General features: G+C 37.4%; 2 protein-coding genes across 2 annotated transcripts; one reads left to right on the plus strand and one right to left on the minus strand.

The window, feature by feature from the left end:
- Positions 1–7,500: 7,500 nt before the first annotated feature.
- Positions 7,501–9,907, minus strand: LOC133526009 (uncharacterized). The gene is made up of 3 exons (XM_061862472.1): positions 9,775–9,907; positions 7,987–8,211; positions 7,501–7,679 (listed from the first exon to the last, which is right to left on the minus strand). Exons 1-3 carry the CDS (start codon positions 9,865–9,867, stop codon positions 7,551–7,553), a joined length of 447 nt encoding a protein of 148 aa, XP_061718456.1. The 5' UTR covers positions 9,868–9,907; the 3' UTR covers positions 7,501–7,550.
- Positions 9,908–14,721: 4,814 nt separating this feature from the next.
- LOC133526010 (uncharacterized) lies at positions 14,722–17,096 on the plus strand. The gene is made up of 2 exons (XM_061862473.1): positions 14,722–14,920; positions 15,429–17,096. The coding sequence occupies exons 1-2, from the start codon at positions 14,912–14,914 to the stop codon at positions 16,302–16,304; spliced, it is 885 nt and encodes a 294-aa protein (XP_061718457.1). The 5' UTR covers positions 14,722–14,911; the 3' UTR covers positions 16,305–17,096.
- Positions 17,097–20,149: the final 3,053 nt, after the last annotated feature.

Raw genomic sequence — 20,149 nt, forward strand, 5'->3', positions numbered from 1 at the left:
TCGATTTTCTTTAAGGCTAAGTATAAGAATATAAATTCTTTCTTGTCCGATATTTCCAGTTTATCGAAGGCCGCGGCAGAGGTTGCAAAACAATCAACAAAGTCGTTCAACCCTTTCGCGGACGGTGAGTCTAACTGTTTAAAGTTAAATAATTCGTCCAAATAGGAAGTACCTAACAACCTTATATCTTCATATTTGTCGACCAGCGTGTCGTAAATTAATTTATAATTTTCACCACATGGAATAATTCCGGCTATTGTGGCTAACGCCTTACCCGAAAGTTGACCACAGAGATAAAACACTCTTTCCGCATCCGTAAGGGCCGAATTACGATGCACCGTACTATTAAAACATTCGATAAATGCAGCGAATTTCTTTTGCTCGCCATCAAACGTCTGAAGAACAATAGGAGGGAGCTTTAAATTCGGTTTAAGATGCGCCGGCGCGGCTGCCGGCACCGGCGCCCCGTCGGACTTGCCGGGCGTCAATTGTTTTATGACATGTTGAATGTGCGAAAACATTTCCTCAAAAGCTTCCCATGTTTGGAACGACGGCACGTACTCTTCATCAGCTTGCATACGGGCAGCATTGAGCTGTTCTACTAGCTTATTAAATTCCGAACGTAGCGTATCAACGGTCGCCGATTGCGACATAAACCGTTGTTGGGACTTGGCCGTCCCGACGTGTAACGACAAGTCATAGACACCTTGTATTCTACCGAAATACGCCTGAATTTGAGCTTCTAATAATTTAATATTAGGCCCTACTTTTTCTTCGGTATTTTTACCTGTCGACGACATTTTGCTCCAGCACACAAAAATAGTATATAAGTAGACTATATGTATATAGTTATGGCGTGAGACGATATTCTGTTTTGATTTATAATTATTTTGAATAGGTAGGTACGCCTATCAAAACGGATACTTAACTACGCGACTCGTCAATCGATAAGTACCTACCGACAATCAACGATAACAACGACAGCTGGCCGCGCAATAATTATACCGGCCAGCGGGATATTCACTGTCTACTTATATGTATCTATATGTACTCGCCACTGAATGTTTACTAGACGAACACTTAGAATTTATCAATTTATTTTTCTGTTAAGTAGGTAACTATGTAATGTAAGTACGTAAGATACGCGCAGGTAAAAAAATGGAACAGTAAATTCGAGGCCTATACGAAAGCGCGTAGGTAAATAAATGTAAATATGAAGATGCACTGTGATTAGAAGATTAGAACACGTAAACACGTTTTGTAGTGAATAGGTACTTATTTTTATATAGGCATAAGTACGTCGTATAAGGCACGTATAGAACGTCCGATACTTAACTAAACAGTTTATAGGTTAGTTTGGTATGGAAAAAATATCGTTGTTGTGTATTTAAAAACACTGAACTGATAATCCAAGGGCGAAGGACCAAATAAATGAGTGAGCCACGGGCTCGTGATACTACTGCCACTCTTGGTCTCACGGAATTTTAATGTAGAAAAGATATTGGTGTATTTATTTTTCAAAAAAAAAAATTTACTATGGCGGGATGTGAAAGGCGGGGCGGGTTTGCGATACTTTCGCCGTTCACAAAACTTGAGAAGCGACTTAGCCTTAATCTAGGGGCTTACTTGGTGGGTCCTCGTTCTTCGCTCAGGCTTGATCTGCAGAAATCGGGTCCTTTTTTGATAGGCGCACCTCGTGGCCCGCTGGATGCCAAAACCACTGTTGCTTCTCGATTTTGATCACAAATCCGACGTAGTCCATATGATTGACAACCCCGGGGCGAAATACAACACATAAAAAACACTAAAAAACTAATAAGGGCGGTGCTACGGCGGCGATGCAATAATATGCTTCCAAACGTAGGAGTTTCAAGCGAAAACTGATTTTAGTAATGGCCGCGGGCGTTCACGCCTTGTTGCCCCTAGGTGGCGCTGTCGTACTCAGTTTTTAATAGGCGAGTATCGCATTGGCTCAAACAGGCTGCTTTATCCAATAAATTGGCGTACCTAAAGAAATACTTAATACAAGCCTTAGATAAAGATAAAGTTTATTTTTCAATTATGTATACTATACATACAGTGCGCTTAATGAACGTCAAATAAAGCTACACCGCGCACCGGCTCTAACATTACACCTCTGACCCGAGAAAATTTAAAGCTCTCCTAAATTGTAGGATTTGTAGGAGGGTATCCCAATATGGTACCGGCAAGAAGCTCGGTTTACCACATCTTGATTCAAAACTTGATACGAACTAGACGTGTTTTTAGATCATAGCCATAGTACATCATCAAGCACTTATATATATGTGGATATATACAAAGAAGATACGAGGTCCAGCTAAATAAAAACGTTTTAAAAAACCCGCAATTTGAAAATTTCGGTTTTCGCGGCCCTCAGTATTTAGGGAAAATGCAGGACTATTCGATAAAGAAATAGAAATCGCAACTCCCTAAAACTTACATGTGATAGGCGCGATAATATACATATTGTATTTTAATATATTTTATTATTATCTATGCAACTACATTATATATATGTATATATGCATAAATGCTTATTGGTACCCAATCCCTAAATGCTCATAGGTAGCTTGCAATGGCGGCGCGTCACAAACATTCGTAGGGAACCCGGAGCTAATTTTGCTTTCCTTTTCTCCATGAACCAATCGTGAAAGTACTCAACGAGCTGAAGTTTAGACAAGCCGGTGGGAATCGAGTTCTTTGAACGATCCGCCACTGTAGCTTGTAAGTTTTTCTATAGCCACATTATAAAAGGATTCAGTCATAATTCGTACAAATTGCAATGCATTATGCAGCTAGCTGTGTACAATTGTATATTATACAAGCATTATAGGTACTTGGAAGCTTGGTGGACGTTTTTGGTTGAAGGTTGACATAATGCGCAATCTAGCTGGTTTTCTAAAGGAGATTGGAACTAGCTCATATTGGAATGATGTCCTATCCATGTTAGATCAGTATCACATTATATTGTTGGAATTGGCCTGTAATCATGTCTTAATGAAAGTCCAAAGTCCTTCATACCAAAGAGGTCCAATAATCAACGCGTATTACCATAATTACGATCCTCCATTAGTGGTTAACTAATTCTCGTCTAAACCACTACTTATTGCAATTAGATAGGCCGTAGTTTAACTTAACAGCCAGTTTAAATCGTTCTGAATAATAAAATATAGCCTTGTACTGGTATCACTTGCATGTTTCGACATGGTAGCACTTTGTCTACGGTTGCCTGGGGTTTGAGGAAAAGGATACGATAAAATCATGGTTTTTTAATTACACTATAGCTTTTGATGCTGATGTAGTTCCTAACCTACCCTACGTACCTAAGTATTAGCTACTGCAGAATTCAAAATTAAAAAAATCTGCAAGTAGGCCTCAAAGGCTCTTTTACTACTGCACTACTGTTTATTTGTACCGTTCTATTAAAGTTTTTTAACTAATATCGAATTTTGTTTTTACTGAGGAGCAACCATTATTGACGTATGGCCAACCGCCAACGACTGATGACAACGCTACAGGGTAAGAATTATGGAAGGTAGAGGCACAGATCATATAATACTAGTAGGGTAGAGGTAAGAATAGAATCTCCATGTACCAAAAAGTGTCCGTCAAAAAACTTAAATAGGTGGCGCTACAGTACCTACAATACTTGAAAAAAATTCACATCATAGACAGCGCACTTCACTCCGTCAATAACGCCTAGGTTCTTAGCTACTCTAGCGCTACTCTGGAAAGATTTGGAAGTATTATTTATAGCTGACAGCTGGACACTTTTGCAGTAGATCTGCTTATGGAGATTGTATTCCTTACCTCTACCTTTCATAGTAAGAATATTCATAATTGTCAAAAGTGGCGCTAAAAGGAAACATAAAGTAAGTACCAAAGAGGCCAGAGGCCGTGAGTTCAAGTCTCACCCAAGGCAGTAATTTTTCCACTTTTAAAAAATCTAAGCTTAATAGCATCGTTCGCAGACGTTTCTGCTTGTTGAAAATTAATTTAAAGTAAGTACCATTTCAGATTTTAACTGCAACTGCAATAAGGATTACTTGGACTCACGGCGCTTGAGCTGGAGCTTCCGGCGCTTCGTTTTCTATGGAAAGCACCACGTGATCACCGATCAGCCGCCATAGAAAATGACGTGTCGGACGCCTCGGCCCGGGCACGGACCGCTCTAGTGTGATTCATCCCTTATAGATCGTGTCATTCACGAGGACGCGTGCCTTGATTCGGATTTTCATGTTATTATAGGTTAGATTTGACAAATCTGTGCGTCATCGTGGATGACACGAAGTATACTGTTGCAATATTGATGCAAATGCTGTCACTGTCAATTTATTTGATAAAATAGTTTATTTGATTAATTAAACATTAACGCGGCATTAATGCGGCTATGAATATCACTCAGTTTAGAGTTCTGTAGCCAAATTGGCAAAAACTTAACTATAAAGTTTCGTCATATCTGTCCGTCCGTCTGTCCGTATGTCACAGCCTTTTTATTTCATCAAAGAAATTGACAGCGCCCGCGTATACGCCGCAGGAGTAATGTTTTTAGGAATTTCATAAGTATTTTCAGAATTTAAATGTTCTATTCCATTATTAATTGTAGACGGCGAAGTTGCTACAAACGGTTTATGACCGTATAAAACGTCAACGCAATAAATTGGACAAGATTTGCATCAAATTACAGTAACCCAATAAAAAACAAGTGCTCGGTATTACGAGTGCACAAAGCAACATTTTGAATTGCCAAATAAAATTTCTTTTCATTTTACGTTGACTTAAAGTTTAGACATAGTTAGATATATCTAAATACGGTGGGTGTGAGTTTACAATGTTTACATAATTCTAATGATCATGATCAAAGGAGTAATCGAAATTTAAAAATCTTATCTTAAATCTTAACCCTTTACCGCATATGCTGGTTGCATATATGGCAGTTATAAAACATTCAACTCTATTGGCAGATATTAAAGAAATTAAAATTAAATTTGTTTTATGTCATGCGATAAGGGGCTAATTGACCGAGCGTTAGCGAAGGTCCCCGTTTCAGCTTTGAGCAAATATGCTTCCATATGTCCGGATGTTCTTCTCTGCAGGTTGCATTTCCTAACCAATTCTCATGAAATTTTGTGAGCAGCTAAAAATATACCGAGCTACCGAGCCAGATAAACATTTTCTGTCGTTTTGTTTATTGAAAAATGTTCAAATTGGCGGAAATTGGCCTAAAGAAATTAAGCGCCAGTAGGGTCTATATCACTTAAGATTATCATGCGTTCACTGTAATAATGAATCAACGAAATAAGTTTTTTTTAATATGTTTAAGCTTTTTGCGAGATCTAGAGCTAACAAAGCCACTATTAGTCTTACATATTGCACTTATATACTCATGGACAAATTTAGAGGAAGAACGCGAACCAAAAGTTTAAATACCTACTAATTTTGAAATGATTTAAGCTGCTGTAACGCAGTAATTAAAGCTCTTTTTGCGTTCCTCTAAATTTGTCCGTGACTGTGTTTTTGAGTTACTCACACAGATATCAAAAATCGATTAAGATAAGATTTTTAAAGTTCGAATAGAGCTCCAGGTGCAACTATTTAATTGGGCTATATTCAATAAAGCCCCATTTAGACGAATCAACAACTTGCATTGAATGCATTCAATATTCGATACATTGTACAGTCAGCGTCAAATATTTTGTAGCAACCAAAGTAGCCAAATAATTCGGTACACCATATATTTACTTATTTAGTATGGTGTACCGAACTATTTGGACACGATGACTGCTACAAAGTATTTGACGCTGACTGTACAATGAATTTAGCCGATCGACCAAATAGTCCAAATACCACAATGTAACAATGTAAAAATCGCATGCAAGTTATTGAACCGACTAAATGGGGCTTCCAGGTGACACTAATTTACTAAGACGGCCCGGCACTATGGCCTATGGAGTTCGGTAACTATTTACCGACCACTAATCCAGGTAAAACTGTCCGTCTCCGTCCTTTAGGCTACTTCCTATTTCAGGTAGTTAGTAAAAAAATATTGTCAAGTTTTCGGTATATATATATATAGGTATCGAAAAATAAATAAGTATTTACTTACTTTAACTAAATTTTCTCTAAAGTCTCTAAAGTAAGCCACCTCTAGTACTACGAGTAGCAAACCACCGTGCAAATACACCAACCGCCTGATTAAAGTAGTGAGCCCCATTCCAAATGTTGCCGGTCGAAAGTGGCTTACATTACGTGAACATTTCACATACTCATACGCATCTCGTAACTCTGACTTAGCCATTATACTACAAGGTCAATATCGCTTCACGGACGACTTGCGATATCTTCTTTATGTTCTTATTAAACTTTATTAATCATAGAGGGTGTCATGTTTCGGCGGTTCCGTGGCCGGCTCCCAGATACTGCGGGGTTGCGTAATGCATCGCAACCATAATGTTATTTGTAGTGTTTAGGTTTAAAATATATTTTTAAAATATGTATGCTAGTTTTAGGTATTTATCTCTGGGCCACTAGTTGCTTGAAATAAAGATTTTGATTCATATATTCATTAATCAAAAATTGACCTGGCCAAGTTACTTGCTTGAGCCTATTAATGTTTTTAACCCCCGACACCCGGTGTATATGTCTGTGGCATCATATAGCTCTTAAACGAAGGAACCGATTTTTTTTACGTCAAAGCGAGTTTTCTTGTGGTGGTTCTTATCTTAGCTATGTTTCATAAAAATCGATCCAGAGGTTTGATGAGTACCTATCAGCTCTTTTCCAAAAATACGCAATACATTTTTGTGCATAGGTTTTTTTTTTATTTCCTTTGAGTTATTTAGTATGAGTTAAGCTTCTAGCTATGTTCAGACCTTTTACTTTTTAAAAGTTGTTTTATAAAAGCCTTAATCCCCCAAAAAGTACCCAAAGCGTTAACTGTCATAATTTCCACAGGAAATAACCGTTTTCCCAAACGTTTTTGATCCACTATTAAGTTGCTGTATTTGAGATCTTTATGCCTCAAGTACTCGTAACTTGCAGACCCACAAACAAATACTAATCTTAGTATTTAGAAATAAGATAAAACGTGACAATATTTCTTCATTGCGATGCGGGTAAGTTAAAATTCGGCCTATAAGTAGTCGTACAGATAGATTTAGGTTGTAATTTTTACACACTTTTATTTAGTTTAATTTAAGCAAACAGAACTCCTTGATGGAAAAAACAGAAACACTTAGAATTTAGGCTCATTAGAAAGGTCTCGAGAAGTACTTGACAGACAATGTTATTTTGACAGTAACTTGTTATATTTTCTGACATTTATTAGTGAAACAAATGTCAACAATTTAAGTGTACCCTAAACTACATCACAGCTACAAAAAGAATCTAAGTCACAGCTACAAAAAGGGTTTCATGAATTGACAACCTTATTTGTTTTCTGCACGCTAGGTGATAAAAATTAAAAGAAGATAAACTTTGTTTAAAAAAAATATATATTATTTAATTATCCTATAATTTGGTTGAGTTCTTCACCACCAGCCGTGGGATCCAATGCTACTGTAGGAGATGCGGGGCGCCTCCACGATTTTGGAGACAGAGACAATCTTGGGAACGGTCACCAATTTCGGAACGGACACTATTTTCTTTACCGTTACAAGCTGGAGAAAAAAAAAAAAGATTTAGAAATGCGATATTTACATTACTTCATTGCATACAAACTTTGCATAAAAATTGCGACATGTAGAGGAGAACATCGGGACATACGAAGCAAAATGCCCCAGTTAAAACGGACATTCGCTGACGCTTCGGTCAGCTTTTCTGAAGATGCTAGTAAGAATTTAATTGTTACACAACCTTCACAATAATAGTCTGGTTATTTAAAGCAGTGTATTAGTTAGCATATAGGGGAGTAATTTTCGACATTAACTTTTACTCTTTGGAAATTGAAGTATTTCTACAACTGACCTTAGGCTCATGCACGATCTTGTCGTAGGACACGATCTTGCGCGCCGGCGCGATGCTCAGACTGTGGAGGGGCTCGTGCAGGCTGTAGGAGACGGCGGGTGCGTAGTCCAGGCTGTAACCGTGGTGGCCCAGCGATGACCAGCCGGACAGGTAGCCGCGCTTGACGCGCTGCCCCTGTGTGCCGGGGGCGGCCATAGCGGCAGCCGCGAGGAGGACGACGCAAGCCTGGTGGTGGAAAGGTGGATTTATTAAAATAAAAATAGGTACTTAAGTACGTAGGACTGTTGGTCCAGTCTAAGCAAGTGCTCCGTGCAATTCCTAGCTAAAGAAACGCGACGGGCGGCGCGCATCTCACGTGCACCAAGCACGGGGCTCCTTAGGTAATTGATTCACTACAAAAATTTTGACATTCGTACAAATAAAACAGAAGAAATTTATTCAGAAAACGCTTTAATTTAGGTAATACATGAGACGACAGAACCAATTTATTATGTCACTGAAAAGGTCTCCACTCAACTGAATGTCTTCCGTGGAAACCTTTCCGAGAGAGCACAACTACACGCTAAAGTACAAAATTATATATACTAGGGTAGTAGACAAGTTTTGATTAATGATATCTGTCAGATCCATTGCATTAAAGCAATACATAAGTCAAAATGATAAGTCAAAGTCTGACAATCACATTTTATTGACGAAACGCTCCAAACAAAATGGCAATGCAGCGTGACGTCACTATTGCTTAGAAGCGGGTTTGATGCAAGGAAATTGCGATTGCGTTTATATATTTACTTGCTATAGATTTTTTTGATACCGTTTTTTTCTGTTTGGATGTTTAATAAAAACTTATTGAAACTTTGAGGTCCTGTAATTTTATAGTCATAAATTGCTCATTTTCTTGATTTTCTATCCATTTATTTAGTCATTAAATTCAACATGTGTCAATATCCCTATTGTTATTATACCTGATATTAAAATTATAGTTCTAAGTTCGATATCCCCAATTTATCCAACTGGTCTCTTATTTCAGTGCAGGTTTTAGAACCGAACAGGTTGGATATATAGTAAATTAACCAATCGACTCGTAAATTTTGTATCTCTAGGATATTAATTAACATACTCGTATAGCTAAAGTTACAGTAGATATACTACTATTGTTCCAATACTATATAGACTACTATTGGAGAGAGGATGAAATTGTAAGGGTATAAGGGAAGTGTGTTGGCCGAAACGTTAATGCAATTGACAATTAACCTTTACAAATTGAACCGTAAACTGTAACCGTCCGTTACGGTTCACGGTTCAATTTGTAATGGTTAAGGTCAATTGCAATTAACGTTCGGCCAACACTGCAAGGGAAACAGACATTGTTACATTGCAATTCAATTTTTAACAGGCTAAGGACCGGTTGTAGCGGAATCGGAGTGATTAACATAGTTCAGAAGCAAACTGAATGTAATTGTTAATTACTGTGGCACCTGCCTTTAATTTTGGAAGCAGTTTGAAAATGTCAAAAAAGTTAACCCTTTACCGCATATGCAACCATATATGGCAGATATATAAGTAACATTCAACTCTATTGACAGCTATTAAAGTTCAAATTTAAACAAAATATATTTTATGACATGCGTCAAGGGGTTAATCTAGAAGTTCCATACAGAATGTGAATTAATTGAATTGTATCAATGTAATGAGCTGTCAAAATAATGTTAAATTGTGCCTCCGATATGTCCCCACTGATATCGGCCTGTCAGTTATTCGCGATTGACAGCTTTTAAACTTGAAACTTACAAAAGATTTCATGTTGGTAGATTCGTCTGAAGACACAAAGCAACTGATGCTTTGGACATCTCGCCTCATCCTTTTATATGTAGATATAAACATTCGCGGCCGTGGTCATTCCGCAAACCTGCATACACAATATCAACCTCGTATCTTATTTGTCGTTGACTTAAAATGTAAACTTTATGTTATATGCATCAAGGTTGCTTTTAAGAGTATACGATTGAACAATATATGAGATTGAAGGATGCTTTAAGAAGTATGCGCGGGGTGGCTTGCACAATTTTCAACTAGATCAGTTTTATTTTACATAGCGACATGGTCAAGCTAATAATAAAATCAAATCGTTTTGAAATAGTCGATTAGAACAAGCTCATAAATTCCTGACAAATTTTAACTATCACATTATGTACTTAGTTTAGTTGTAGTTTGGTGGCTCAGCGATACCACAAAATTTATTTTATTTTATTTACTACCTAGTTGATTTTCCGTGAAGGAAAATCATATTTCAAACTGTAAGCGGACCTAATCGCGTGCACTTACTTTTATTATTCTGATGCCTGCCATGTTTTATTATTTAGGTACATAGTTTCTGCCTGTGACCACGAACGTAATGCCGCGTTCGATACATCACGCCAAATAAAACTAAAAGCCCGCGATTATTTCTCGTTACAGTTAAAATTATGAATGAAAATAGTGTTAGTCTAACATTGCAATGTGTTGTCGTCAAAAATCGTGGGTTCAAGGGAGCAAACAAAAAATCGTTTTCGAACAATGCAGAAATTTATTGACTTTTCATCATAAATTTGGTCAATAACCTTATCTCACACAGATAAAGGATTAAATCAATATTAAGGAAACTCATCGTAAGAAAATCTGTGTTCAACTTTCTTTCTGGCTTTTCTGGTTTACTCTCATCTAAGAGGATGCCTTCGAACTTTCTTTCTGAAGACACAGGGCTGGACTTCCAGTAGGGAAAATAGAAAAAATAATGCTTACAATCAGGTAATAAAATTAAAACTATTATAGATAGTACGTATTGATTGTTGTTATTAATGTCATAGCATCACGATGTCACTTCTTAGGTAGGTTAGGTTTGTATTCTTCTCTCACTCTCACTAAGCTTAAGCGTGAGCGAGATGGATGTGCGTGCTCGGGACCGCGGTTATCATGTTTTAGAATTTTAATTAGTTGTCAGTTTAAAAAAAGAAAAAAGTAATCGCTGAGTTCCCTCAAAAATAAAACTACGCATTTTTAAAGCAATTTTCATATTTTTAGCTTTGTGCATACATTGTGACAATTTCTTACATGTCGTTTACATCTGTGTTCGTGATTTTTTTCTATCAAGCGAAAGTTAAAATAAAACAGTATTCGAATCGCACAAGTCCCTAGAGAAAATCCTATATTGTTATCTAAAAAAGCGGTTTTTTTTTAAACTTCACTCTCTGCACTGAACCTACGACACCTTAAAGTGTCTTAACACTCATCTCATAGTAAACCTATTCTCATTCACAGGACATCGATGACATGTATTCAGTACACACGTCCACTACGCAATGGGTCCCCGAATACGCAACTATGCGTACTTACATGCTAGGTCTGTAAGAAAACGTGCAGTTTTCTTAACGAGGTCTAGTTTGTGTTGGTTTAAAATGTTACGTCAGTGTCAAGTTCATCCACTTCATCCACATTTATGGAGGTGGAGGTTTTCTGACAATCACATATGTTTATTTTTAGGATTCCGTACCCAAAGGATCAAACGGGACCCTATTACTGAGACTCCGCTGTCCGTCCGTCCGTCCGTCTGTCACCAGGCTGTATCTCATGAACCGTGATAGTTAGCCAGTTGAAATTTCTACAGATTATGTATTTCTGTTGCCGCTATAACAACAAATACTAAAAACAGAATAAAATAAATGGTATTTCTTTCTAATCTCAAGGTTCTCATCCAATCACCGAAGTTAAGCAACGTCGGGCGGGGTCAGTACTTGGATGGGTGACCGTTTTTATAGATAATGGTACGGTACGGAACCCTTCCTGTGCGAGTCCGACTCGCGCTTGGCCGGTTTTTATTTTTATTTTACTTAACAGATATCGTACAATGTCATGAGAAACATACAATTGCATATGCTATTTTCTTCCGCAACTGACGGAAAGATTATATAACGAATCGATTACCACTGATATAATCGAATTAATCAAAATGAATCAACCGAAGCACCCTCTTCCGATTTATAAGCGATAGGATTGGCATGCAGAACAAAAACAACAAAGATACTAGCTTCTGCCTTCTGCCCGCGATTCCGTCTGCGCGTAATGATGATGATTTTAAAATCTATCCAAACTATCTAACACGGAATTACATTAATTCCGTGGAAAATGGTACGGGTGCTGGTGAAGGACGCCACATGTGTAGACACCCTAGCCCCGTCTCATCTCCACGGCACATCTGCTAAGGTCGGCACGGCGGCAAAAGCGGCCGAAATATTAAAAATGACCAAATACATATAGGGGTCTTGGCGCCGAATACAATTTCATACTTTGGCGTCGAGACCCTTGGCCCGTGGGGTCCTAGTACCCTTAAGCTCATTAAGAAACCTTCAAAAACGTTAACAGAAGTCACCGGCGGCCGCAGAGCTGGCAGCTTCCTCGCTCAAAGAATTAGTCTTGCAAATACAGCGAGGAATATTCAGTATGTGTTTGTATAATTGTTTTTTTATATTATGTCGGTGGCAAACAAGCATACGACCTGATGATGGTAAGCAGTCACCATAGACTATGGACGCCTTCAGCTCCAGAAGTGTTACATGCGCATTGCCGACCTTAACACTCCTGATGATTTGTTTGGATAAATTTAAATTTTAAATATATATTTTTTAATGTTCATCTAATCAAATAATTTACCATACTAGAACATTCCTGAGAAGGAGCTCTACTCGGGATCTCGGTCGATGTCCAGAGAGTAGAGACATGTTGTATACACGACTACACACCTTTGGTAAACATATGTTGTTCCAAATCTACAGCCCATTGAACCATATTGAACTGACCATATTGCAGATAATCATTTCGACTTCGTTTGTTATTAACGCCAACGCTATCTAGTCACATATAAACTTCATAAGTACCGTAATTATGTTAAAGAGGAAGCAAATTGCATTATAAAGTGAAACTGAGCAATTAGCAGTAGGAACGGGCAATGGATCACTGTGTCGAGTACCATCAATAAAGTTTAAAACCCATTTTAAACCTTATTGCATTGATATAAAAACCACTAATAGTCAATTTATTGTTGCTATTAGTATGTCGCTGTACCGGGAAGGAAGCGCAATGACATTAGTTGGAAATTGTATAGAGCTGGTAATACCACTAGCTTGAAACTGAACTAGCGCCGGCGACGACACACCTAGGAAATAGATGAATGGTATATACTTTATAGAGCTGATTAAACCACCAGCACAGAGGCCAGTTAGACTCAAAAAAGTTACAGAACGAGACACAATATAGTTTACCGTTACATTATGTTATGACAATGTCGCAGTATTCGCGGCTGAATTTTGGAATTAACAAAATGTTGCCATAATTTACAGTTCGTGAATTTTAAGAAGCGTTTTATGAAAGGTAGAGGTACTAGTATTATATGATCTGTGGTAGAGGCAAGGAACAAAATCTCCTTAGGCAGAACTCAAATATCAAATATCAAACATTTATTCAGCAAATAGGCCACAGGGGCACTTTTACATGTCCATTTTTACAAACAATAAATTAAAAACAAAACAATTACAAATATCGAATCTATGAAATAATAAATACTTTATTAGAGATGTATACTGTCTCTAAATATCAAATTACACAAAAAAAAACTATGATAAAAAAATAAAACCATAAAATACTAAAATTCTTTAGAGATGTATAAGTCTCTAAGTGTCAGAGATAAAATATAAAAAATATAAAAAATATAAAAAAACTGTTGCAAGTGTTCAGCTGTCAGCTATAAATAATAGTTCCAAATCTCTCCAGAGTAGCGCTAGAGTAGCTAAGAACCTAGGCGTTATTTACGGAGTGAAGTGCGCTGTCTATTGGTATCGGTATTGTAGCGCCACCTATTTATGGTTTTTTGTCCGACACTTTTTAATATATGGAGATTCTGTTCCTTGCCTCTACCTTCCATAAAACGTTTATTATATTACGAGCAAGTAGCGCAATCTTCGAGCAACACCGGCTTCCGACACGTCGAAAGGGAGGAGCCTAAGCGATATCTTACCGAACAAGTCGCACTTTCCACTCACTACATACAAAATCCAATCTGTAATGACGACACAAATACATAGAAAATGACACACGTCAAAGATAAATCTTCCACACCTCGATCTCTTTTTGTGTACGGACGAGTCACAACATTCACCGCCATAGGTACAGTTGTACCTATGCTTCGGCAGAGGGGAAATAGTATGAATGCCGGCTCCCTTCCCGGTGTTCCTCGAAGAGCGCAATAGTCTACATCATCTTCAGATAGTCAGTCTAAGTCTCGCTATTAATCTACACAATTATTCCAGTGGCGTATACTTATCATAGAAAATCGCTTTGCCCCATCCAGAGCATCGTTTAAAGGACAGGCTGGAGGAATTGCTCCTATTTCATGTCGTTCATGATTTTTTTTTTTTTTTGCTGCCGAAATAAAGTCCCCCGGACCTCATAAAATCGGCAGAATCTGGATTCCTATTAAAATTGAAAATCCAACGCATTAATAAGCACGAATGGCATGCGCTGCAAGGCAAATTAATAACAATCATATTGACACTTGAATTTATATACTTAGGCATGATTTATAGTTAACTGTTTAGTTTTAGTTTTATTAACTGTTTTACAGTTTGGCGAAACTTTAATTATAAGTACATTGTATATTGTGATTTGTGAAATAAACTAAAAAAAAAAAAAAAATACTTTTCATTCTATTACCTACACATAATTACTAACAACAAACGTCAAGCAATTGTAAAACATAATCAATAACACATGTAATCATGATGCAACAGCACTAGGTACTGTCTAGGTGGTAGTGGTAGCTCTATGAACATCGTCCTGAAACTGAAGCGGCGCGTGCGCACCAGTAGCGCCCACGCCGACGCGCGCCGCGGACATCGACATGGAAACTGTGAGTGCACTTTCGTTTACGTTTATTAGAATATATGTAGTGAAAAGTGCTTGAAAAAGTTGTGTGATGACGTGTCTATTAATAGTTTTGGACATATTTAAATACATTTGGTAAATCCTGAAAACTAACCTATTGTTATTTTCAAAATGCTGTTTTATATTTATGTTTTGTATTAACAAAAAGTGTTAGTAGCTAATACTCATGTAGGGTATGAGATTATGTGTTTATATACCTTTAGGTAAATAAACATGGTTTTACAAATTATACGCATTCTCCTTTAAAAATGTATACCCACCTTAAGGATCTTTTTGTAAAGCGTATTGTACGTTTTATCACTGTTTAACTATTTCTTTCATTTTCTAGAGCTTCGTTTAATTCAGGTGAACTATTTTTGTTTAGGTATAAGCTTTAATTGGTATAATCCAAGCGATAGATTTGAACGGACTTATTAATACCTTGGGATTTCCTACATGTTCCCGTAGCTTAAACCTTTTGTTTTTTATTATAGCGGTCGTTAGCCCTCCTCACGCTATGCGTCGTCTACGCAGAGCCTCTTTCGGGGGCCAACGACGCCCCTGAGCCTCTCAGGCCCCTCCAGCAAGTCCTCAAAACTCGCAGCGACGCCTTCGACCCGTACGCTAACGAGTACACCCAGGATTACGAGCCCGTGGCCTTCGCTGCCGTCCCCCTCGGTAGCCCAGTGCCAATCATAGCCGTGCTCTCAGAAAACCCACTGGAACAGGCCAAGCAGCTCCAGAAAGCGGTGGCAACGTCTCTCAAGCAAGCATACGCGAAACCAGACTACCAGCAAAACTTAATTCCAAGTGATCCAACCGAGTATCCAAGCCATTACACGAAGTCTTACGAGGAATACCAAAAACCTTACGAACACCTAAAATCGAAGCCGTACATGCCCCCGGAATACCCGAAGTATTATTCGTCTATAGAATTTGCTAAGCAGTATCCTACTATGGAATACGCTAAGCCCTATCCTCCTGTGGAATACATTAAACCGGCCCCTCCTGTGGAATACACTAAGCCATACCCTGTGGAATATGTCAAGCCATACCCTGTGGAATACCCTAAGCCGTATACTGTAGAATACCCATATCGTTCTGCAGAATACACGAAGCCGTACCAAGAAGAGTACGTACGCGATAGGCCGTACCGAGAAGAGTATGTACGCGAGAGGCCGACCGCAACAGAAGAAAAACCTACAATACTTTACGCGAGACCGAATGGAAATGGAGGATACACGTATTCTAGAAAGCCTCTAAAGAAAAGGAATGTGAAGAGACCTCAGAAACAAAAGCCAGTGATTATAAGGGTTCATAAGTACAGGGTGGTGAGAAGTCGCAGATCAGAGCCTGATATCAACTTATAGAGTGTTTTGTGATTAAGTGTTTTGCCTGCTTTTAAAGTGTTGCATAATGTGGTGGCTTATGTGATGAGACGACACTGTGTTATAATCCACAATGAGATAAAATGTGAAGTTGTAAATTAACATTCGAGTGGCGTTAAGTTGCTTTTATTTTTTTATCAGTAAACTATGGTCTGAGGACAGACACGATTCATGATAGCCGAATATTAATCAGTTCAATTTTTGGATGAAACTTATTAGAGTCGTATTAATATTTATAGAATTTTCGACACATTGTACTTACTGATAACTTTTAGCAATTTGATCTTTTCAGTTAGTTAAGATTGCATAATTAATTGTTGTTATCCGTTATTTATTAAGCAAAAAAGTTTTAACATAAGATACCGAGGCAAAAATATAAAATGTAGGTAGAAAACAAAAACAAAGCTTAAGACAACTTTTAAAAACATTCAAAAAGTTTTTCTAGTTTTAACAATTAATTTAAGACTTAAATATTTTTTGTATGCATTTATAACAATATGCCTAGTCTTAGATTAAAAAATCTACTTTCTAATTACTTCGCCAAAGTATTTTTCAAGTAAAACGACTGATAACTTTAAGTAGACTAAATAATCTTTTTTAACTTGTATAATTAATGGACCTAAATTATTAGCTTCGTAGTAATCTTGTTATAATCAAACGCAGTTTTTATTGCCGTTGAGTATAGTATTATAGAAAGTGATGTTAATGAATGTTTATTATAAATGAATACTCAAAAACTACTGCATTTCGTTTTATAAAATACGTTTTAAAATATAATTATGTACTAAGTCAAGACCTGTAGGGCTAAGATGGTCGGCTCTTTATCATTTGTCACCATGCCTGTCACGTTCTAACAAGTATGTACGTGCGAAAGTGACGGGCATAGTGACAAGTGATAAAAATGGAACCATGCTGCCACCGCTGGCCAAAATGGGAACATTTTTAACTTAGCTATCTTTGTCGACTTAATCAATTAATCATATTTGTAACTTATAATACTAGATATACGCAGAGTTGTGCCGTTCTCGAGAACGTTCTCCGTGTACAATGGGGAATATTCTCGAGTGAGAATGTTCTCCATATAAAACAGAGAACGTTGCCGAGAACGGCACAACTATAGCTATACGCTCAGATCATAGAAAGTACTAGATGGCTGACGGAGGCGTGGCGCGTGTCGCCGCGACATGGCCACATCGTGGCCATACCGGCCCGCCGTAAGACAGTAGCAACTTAGCTGTCATTGAACAATGTGCGCGTCAATTTTATTGAAATGCCGAATTATAGCGCTATTTTGTGTCGAAATAGGAGTGCATCCAAAAACTATAAGGATCATGGAGTTACATAGTACATTTTTTTTCACGTATTAGTCAATAAAACCACACATTTTAACAAATAAATCCAGTGACATATGATTTTTCTGAGTCAGACCATGTTGTCATACAAACGCGTGGCAATTTGTCTATGCATTCTACATTGACGCTTTGGCATGGAAAACTATTTGTAGTGTCCTTAGCAACGGCGCAATGCATTCAACCGCTAACGATATTCACAGGGACATTATTGTTTCTTGGTACGAGCGCCAACCGCTCCCTTCATTGACGCCGCGAAGTAGAGTGGTGCTCGTGCATATAATTGATCTTTGAGCGTTATCGATAAAAATGTTTGGATATAGTGTATACACACATTAAAAATAATTACTTTCGTACGAAAGTAATTATTTTTCAAGTAAAATTTTACAATTATTTTATATGCACCTAATGTTTAATTTAATACTTTTTAATTTGGATTAAAAATCGAAAAGGTAAGCCAAAAAATAAACTGATTTAATTAAGTACAATTGTACAAATGTTTTATTTCAGAAATAAAATAATAACAGTATTACATTTATGCTGGCCCCCACACTAGGCATAGCCTGTCCTGTGGTGGATAATAAGGTTTACAAGTAAAAAAAAATCAATACTACAATTGAAAATAATAATATACAATTATTTAGAGTAAACAATTGAAAAAGAAACGGTGGTGAATGGAATTTACAGAGGTACAGTTTACAGTGAGTCAAAAAAGAAATATGTTCATGATTGCAATATTTTTCAGTTTCCCTAAAAATCCCAGTATTAACGAAAAATGGATAGATGCTACAGGAAGAGGGCTCTAACTGGTTTATGAGCGAGAAAAGTGTTATTTGTTCGGATCATTTTCGAGAAAAATGTTTCCAGTTACAGTTACAAATAGAATGTAAATATGTTTAAAATAATAGTATATTGTATACTTAGTCGATCCAAAAGTTCTATCAGAAAGATTTTTACTGATAATTATGATTACTGTTTCCTTATTATTCGTACATATGATATAAAAGCTTATTTAATGGTGCATTATACTTACTATATAACATGCTGGAATTGCTTTCAATTGGTGACGAAATATGCTATAATAAACTGAAACTTTTTTTTAATGAAGCGCTCGCGTCTAACGGCAATCCCAAAGTAAACAATTTAAACAAACATTACATCAAATAATTACTGAAATTTAAACCAATTTGATTAGTTAAGCATAAACAAGCTTTCGCATCATGGTACATGTTTTTTTTTTTAATTAAAAGCTTTGTATTACATTTTATCAGTAAAAACCTTTGTGAGAGAACTTATGGCTCAACTAATATACCTTACACGTACCTTAAAATTCTTAGCTCGTAAATAAGGTCAAAAATTTAAAGGAATATAAATTAAGTCTATGGCAATTATTACTTAAAACAAATATGTCAAAACTCTACGGTCATTTTCAGAACATGTAAAATATCGATAGCTCTATCGAATTGTCCTCACTCTAGTGCCGCCGCTCTAGGCTCCTACACCGCGCGGTTTGGCCAATCACAGCGCGTGAGTTGGTTGTCTGGCCACGCCTTTAATGATGTGGTGGGGGACAGTTGGAGACAGCGAGACTCGTTGAAATTATGCTTCGTTATAAATCTCCTTACTTCTTATATCTATGGCTATACGATACGAAAAACGATAATCGAGATTTCTTAATCTGCTCCTCTATCGCTCGAATATGCAAGAGCGATAGAAAGGCAGATAAAGAATTCGATTTTCGTTATTCGCGGTAGGGCCTTTGGTTCTTCCCATTGCCGTATTGCTTTATAAACCTCTAATAACCTAATCTAACCTAACCTAACCTAAACCATGGTCGATTCTGATTGACCAAAATCGATCTCAAGAAAATGACAAAATGCGACATGGACACAATATTGTGACACGACTTTGACTAAGAACTCCACGAATAGAACTAATTGTTATCACTAAGGTAGCGACATATTGTGTGTAAGCCATCTCATATAACTCTGAAACCAGGGCTATAACCGCGAAAATCGTTCGCAAATTACTCCTTCATTGGAGCAAGAGAGCAAGATCCCCGCAATTTGCTAATTTCGGTTTTCGCGTTGGGCACCCCAGACGGTCTAATACGGGAATATCAAAAATTGAAATTTCGCTGAAAGAAAGGCAGATAACGATTCGTTTTTCAGGTTAAGACCTCAGACCCCAGGCGCGGATCCAGCCCACAATAAAGGTTGTGGTCACAGCCACCCGAAAATCGGCCAAGTGCGAGTCGGAGTACGAACTCACTCATGAACAATCATGACACTCATGAGTCACTCATGAACAATCATGACTCATGAGTCATGATCGTCATCGTTCATGAAAGTGTTACGTCATAAGACTATAAGGGGGTACCTTAATGATTCCCAGACCTATTTTTTGTAGATTATCGATTCGCAGACAACGTTTCGCCGAACATCGTTTTGCAAAGGGATTTATTCGTACCTAGATGTA

This window comes from Cydia pomonella, chromosome 15, assembly GCF_033807575.1.
Source record: "Cydia pomonella isolate Wapato2018A chromosome 15, ilCydPomo1, whole genome shotgun sequence".
Taxonomy (NCBI): Eukaryota; Metazoa; Arthropoda; class Insecta; order Lepidoptera; family Tortricidae; genus Cydia; species Cydia pomonella.

Coding starts and splice junctions, on each gene's coding strand:
- LOC133526009 (XM_061862472.1), bottom strand. CDS start 9,867: ATGTTTATATCTACATATAAAAGGATGAGGCGAGATGTCCAAAGCATC. Junction 8,212..9,774: donor CTACCAACATGAAATCTTTT/GTAAGTTTCAAG, acceptor TTCCACCACCAG/GCTTGCGTCGTCCTCCTCGC. Junction 7,680..7,986: donor AGATCGTGCATGAGCCTAAG/GTCAGTTGTAGA, acceptor TTTTTTCTCCAG/CTTGTAACGGTAAAGAAAAT.